Raw genomic sequence first — 5,437 nt, 5'->3', positions numbered from 1 at the left:
TGCAACAATAGCCTTCATGACTATTAGGGAGTCATCTGCGAAGAACAAACGATTAATACGATGCGCCTCTGAAAAGATATGTATACCTTCAATTGAATGGTCCAACTGCACGCGCTACAGCAAGATCGAGAACGCCTCCACGCAAAGGATAAAGAGGCACAGTGACAACGGGTCGCCCTGCCAGATGCCTTGCCATGCCATGGAGAATCTCCTTTTTAACACGTTTTGCTCCAGAAAGTTGCATTCTACCCGTTGTATGCTTAATCATGTCGAGTTTTATCGCTACAATGCCATCACGACCACCCTTCTTTTTATGAATCATATGTGTGATTCCGTACGTGAACAGAACATTATCCATGATCAAGCGCCCCAACACGAATACAAACTAGGTTGGAGAGATGATATCCGGGAGAGTGACCTTAGGGTCACTTATATTGACTGAGTTTGTCTGAAAGTAAGTTATATTGACTTACTTCGAGAGGTCAATTATATTGAATGTGTATCTTTGTGGTAATCGCTTTTTTTCGATGATACGCACATGCATGGCAGTACATATTTGGGCTTTTGATGGGCCTTTGTCGGTTTGCTTGGGGCTCGGTACTGATTTTCAGGCGAAACATATTCTTATGCCTCCGTGAGGGGCACACCTATTTCTCACTTTAAGTTAGACTAGCAAACATGCCCGTGCGTGCAACAGGAAAGAAAAATGCTTGTCCCTGGCATGATAAGCACAACGTTCGTGCTTCGCTATGGAGAAACCACCAGTTGTCATGAATTAAGGTTGCCTCCATTCGGCAATTGTGTCACGGGACACTCGATGGAAAAAACGGTGGTCAATTTACGGCAATGTTCTCGAGGATGATGGTTCAAGGCAGGAGACGGTCGCGCTGACGCGTCACCAGATCGGCGGGATGAAGACCACGATGGCAGCGCGATGCGTGCCACACATGTCATCGATTGTGGCGTTTCGATTCCCACGACCTCCTCTCCACCCTCTGCTTCCCAATCTTATCATCCGGGTCGTCATCTTCCTGATCACGGCCTCCAGTAGCCCCATATCCCGCTCCTTCCACTGGAGTTCCAGCCCTTGGCGCATCACGCCCGCAAGCGTGATCCGCAGCGTACATATAGGGAGGAGGTTTGAAGAAAGGAATAGTACATGATGGAGGTTTTCGAAGCGTAAATGAATTCCACCTATGGTGAGATGGTCTAAGCTCCCTCTCTTTCTGCAAGATCCTTGGTTGGATGAGTTGGTTCGTGAGTCCTCACAACCATGGTTTGAATCCTCTACGCGCGTTTTTTTTTCTTTGAGGGCCTGTAAGGAAGGTACACAAAAACCACAGGAGACCGGTAATGAACAGACGAAACGAAATAAAAAGGACGTACCAAAGCAAAACGATGACAAAAAAATTGAAGAAACGATCGTCCACCCTACACGTGAAAAATCATAACCAATGTTTTTTCTAACTTTATTAGAAAGATATTCGATTAAAGACTAATGTTTGGTTTGAGTAGACCGGTTATACATATTTATGTGCACATATTACTTGTAATATGGTAGAGATGAAAAAAATATTGTTGGAATTGGGCACATGATGATGCGTGGAGCACGGTGGCCGATTGATCTTATGGCTGCTGACGGCATGCATGGCAGTTGTGGCCATCCAACACAGATGTGTGTGTGCGTTTGTTTTTTTACTGCGAGCATATGTGCACATGTTTTTTAGTTGGGGCTCTTTTTTTTAGCTTTAGTTTTTTCACATGTTTTTCAAAGTTATTTTTAGGGTTGTTTTTTAAGCTTTAGCTGAGGCTGATTGATTGCAGGATACATGCACGTGTAGATGTGTGCGTGTTTTTTTCTAACTGAGAGGAAGATACATATATTCAAGTGCGTGATACTTAAACACCAGGCCATCATTACTCCATTGGCTAGCGTTCAAAAAATGCCTAACGGACGAAAAAGCCTGTGGGTCCACCATAAACGAAATTTTGTGGAGAAACAATCGGTCCTTTAATATTAGGTAGAGAGTAGAGATAGAGATAGAGATAGGGGGAAGCCTGGGGGGAGCACAGATGGGCCGGCCCAGCCGCGCGGGAGGTCACAATCTATTTTTTTCTTTTCTGTTTTCTGTTCTCGTTTTTTGCTTTACTTATGTACTTTTCTTTATACTTTAAAATATTCTTAATTATATATTTATATAAATTATATTACTCTTTAAAAGCGCATTTGAAAAATCTTGAAGAAGTTTTTGAAAAAAATGTTGGATACCTATTAAAAAATATCAAACAAGTATGTGAAAATGTTGAATAAATATTAAAAAATGTTGAATGAGTATGAAAAATGTTGAACAAATATTTGAAAATATTGAATAAGTATTATAATGTTGAAAAATTATTTAAAATTGTTAACTAAGTATTAGAAATTGTTGAGCGAATATTTGAAAAAAAAATGATCAAGTATTTAGAAATGTTGAATAAGTATTAAAATATTGAACAAGTATTTTAAAAATGTTGGATAAGCATTCGGACAATGATGAACGTGTATACAAAAAATGTTGATCACTTTTTTTTTGACATATGCGAAAATGTAGAGTGAAAACGAAAAGAAACATAAGAAAAAAGAAAAAGAAAACAAGAAATAAAGAAGAAGAAAGAAAAGAAAACAAAAAATGGAGAAGAAAACCAAAAACATGAAAACAAAATGAAAAAAAGGATAAAAAGGAGAAAGAAAAAACCTTGAAGCCCAGCCGCGCGGGAGGTCACAATCTATTTTTTTCTTTTCTGTTTTCTGTTCTCGTTTTTTGCTTTACTTATGTACTTTTCTTTATACTTTAAAATATTCTTAATTATATATTTATATAAATTACATTACTCTTTAAAAGCGCATTTGAAAAATCTTGAAGAAGTTTTTGAAAAAAATGTTGGATACCTATTAAAAAATATCAAACAAGTATGTGAAAATGTTGAATAAATATTAAAAAATGTTGAATGAGTATGAAAAATGTTGAACAAATATTTGAAAATATTGAATAAGTATTATAATGTTGAAAAATTATTTAAAATTGTTAACTAAGTATTAGAAATTGTTGAGCGAATATTTGAAAAAAAATGATCAAGTATTTAGAAATGTTGAATAAGTATTAAAATATTGAACAAGTATTTTAAAAATGTTGGATAAGCATTCGGACAATGATGAACGTGTATACAAAAAATGTTGATCACTTATTTTTTGACATATGCGAAAATGTAGAGTGAAAACGAAAAGAAACATAAGAAAAAAGAAAAAGAAAACAAGAAATAAAGAAGAAGAAAGAAAAGAAAACAAAAAATGGAGAAGAAAACCAAAAACATGAAAACAAAATGAAAAAAAGGATAAAAAGGAGAAAGAAAAAACCAATGAAAGTAGTGAAAAAACAAAAGAAAAAGAAAACCTGAAAAACCCGGCCGCGCGGGAGGTCACAATCTATTTTTTTCTTTTCTGTTTTCTGTTCTCGTTTTTTGCTTTACTTATGTACTTTTCTTTATACTTTAAAATATTCTTAATACGGCGCTCTGTTTTCTTTCTTTTCCTATGAGAAATGAGAAATAGTGCTCGCGTCCGCGAGGACCGCAACGCATCACTCACAAATGCAAAACGGAGACACATAAAATCGAATAAGCATGATGAATCGAGCAAGCTCAGAAAGCACACAAATGGTGACTCGCATATGTTTTGTAGGTATACTTCGAATGTAATATGACACTGATTTCCTAATCAAAGATTTATGCCGCAGATAAACATTTCAGCCGCACTAGTTTTTGTCTACACAAAAGTATTACGGCGGTACACCAGACGGCGGAGGTAATCATGGCGGCACGAACAGCTCGTCAGTGGTCACTGTTGGATGAACACATGACCCCGTCACATGTTCGCCATTGATCCGGACGACAATCCTGCACCAGAGGTAGCGACATCTGCATCAGCAAATGAAATGAGAGGCACAAAGAACTAGAAACAACGTCCAAATTCAGATCGACCTGCTGCGTTTAGTTAGTCAGTTAATCCCACAATCGTGAGGTGATCGAGGTTGCGAAATGCATGGTGAAAAATATATGAGATGATGCAAGAGACTGCTGAAATGTGCTACGTCAATATGTTTACCTGAGGCGAGAAGGGCCAAGAGAAGAGTGGCAATGGCGGCGCCAGGCGCCGCGGCGCTTGACGGCGCGGCGTCCGCCGAGGAGTCGCAGTTGGAGGTCGAGTTCCAGTCACCGCAGAGGCAGAGGTCGCCGCGGCTCTCCACGTCGTGGCCGCACACCCCGCCCGTGGCGCGGCACGCGCCGCAGAACCCCCGGTTCGCCTCCGGCAGCGCCCACGCCACCCGGATGCCGTACGCCCAGCCGCCGGCCCCCTCCGCGCGCACCGGCGCGAGGCTGTACGCGCTGCTGTACCCCTCGCACTGGAGCCGGCTCACGTTCACCGCCCGGATGGCGCCCCACGACACGGCGCAGCACTCGGGCGGCACGGCCGACCCGTACGCCGCCCCCGATGGCCGGCGCCCGTAGTCGTCCCACGCGGGGCAGCCGTAGTAGTCGCCGCACCCCATCCCGGACACGTTCCGGCACGGCAGGTGGCGGTCGGGGAAGCCCTGGAAGAGCGGCGAGCTGGCGCGGCAGCCGAGGAGGAGGAACACGTTGTCCGGGTCAGGGGCCAGGAACGGCGCGCGCCACGGCTCGACGACGAACCCGTTGCCCCGGCCGCCCGGGGAGCGGTCGATGGCGCGGCAGTCGGACATGGCCGGGTCGTGCAGAGTGAGGCCGCGGTAGGCGTAGTCGACGTCGAGGACGCGGTAGGAGCCCGAGGGGAGGTGCAGCATGAGCGTGCGGTCGATGCAGTAGAGCAGGTCGCGGAACCCCGCGTGGCCGCACCCGGCGTGGAGCGCGAACGGGTAGTCCACCGTGATGTTGCCGCAGAAGGACCGGCACGTCGTGATCGACACGTTGGCGCCGGCCGCCGGCGCAGCCATGGCGCACGCGCACAGAGCGAGCAGGGCGGCGGCTAGGCGCGGACGGAGGAGCGCCATTGATTTTGCCATGTCACGGCTTGCGAGATGGCCAATGTGTGTGGAGGCTGATACAAGAAGATCGAGAGTGGCTAGAACACCGGCATTCTAGTTAAGCAACAAAGCAACACGGATCAATTCCTTGCTTGCTTTTGGTGAAGAGCTGGGAGGCATCATTTGCTTTTCTTTTTCGGGGCTTTTGCTTTTGCTTTTCTTTTGAATTATTATTATCTCATTAGTCTTCATGTCCGCTGCTTTCGAATTCTTGCTCTCTCTTACATCTTGTAAAAAGTGAAAGTTGCAACAAAATAGTAGATCGCACCCTTCAGGTCCAGGACAAAATAAAATAAAATCTAAACACCCTAAACTCTTGAAATTGTTTACATTTCACATTT

The 5,437-nt window shown here is 43.7% G+C and overlaps 1 protein-coding gene across 1 annotated transcript; it reads right to left on the bottom strand.

Moving 5' to 3' along the window:
- Positions 1-3,647: 3,647 nt before the first annotated feature.
- LOC123145736 (uncharacterized) lies at positions 3,648-5,158 on the bottom strand. Its single transcript, XM_044565249.1, has 2 exons — positions 4,142-5,158; positions 3,648-3,933 (listed from the first exon to the last, which is right to left on the bottom strand). The coding sequence occupies exons 1-2, from the start codon at positions 5,073-5,075 to the stop codon at positions 3,902-3,904; spliced, it is 966 nt and encodes a 321-aa protein (XP_044421184.1). The 5' UTR covers positions 5,076-5,158; the 3' UTR covers positions 3,648-3,901.
- Positions 5,159-5,437: the final 279 nt, after the last annotated feature.

This window comes from Triticum aestivum, chromosome 1A (assembly GCF_018294505.1).
Source record: "Triticum aestivum cultivar Chinese Spring chromosome 1A, IWGSC CS RefSeq v2.1, whole genome shotgun sequence".
NCBI classification, from domain to species: domain Eukaryota; kingdom Viridiplantae; phylum Streptophyta; class Magnoliopsida; order Poales; family Poaceae; genus Triticum; species Triticum aestivum.
Note: the sequence above shows the minus strand (reverse complement) of the source record. Positions and strands in the feature narration are given on the sequence as shown.

Bases quoted from the DNA above. Each gene is read 5' to 3' on its own strand.
- LOC123145736 (XM_044565249.1), bottom strand. From the start codon at position 5,075: ATGGCAAAATCAATGGCGCTCCTCCGTCCGCGCCTAGCCGCCGCCCTG. The intron at 3,934-4,141 runs GTAAACATATTG...CCTCTGGTGCAG, and splicing joins CTTGGCCCTTCTCGCCTCAG to GATTGTCGTCCGGATCAATG.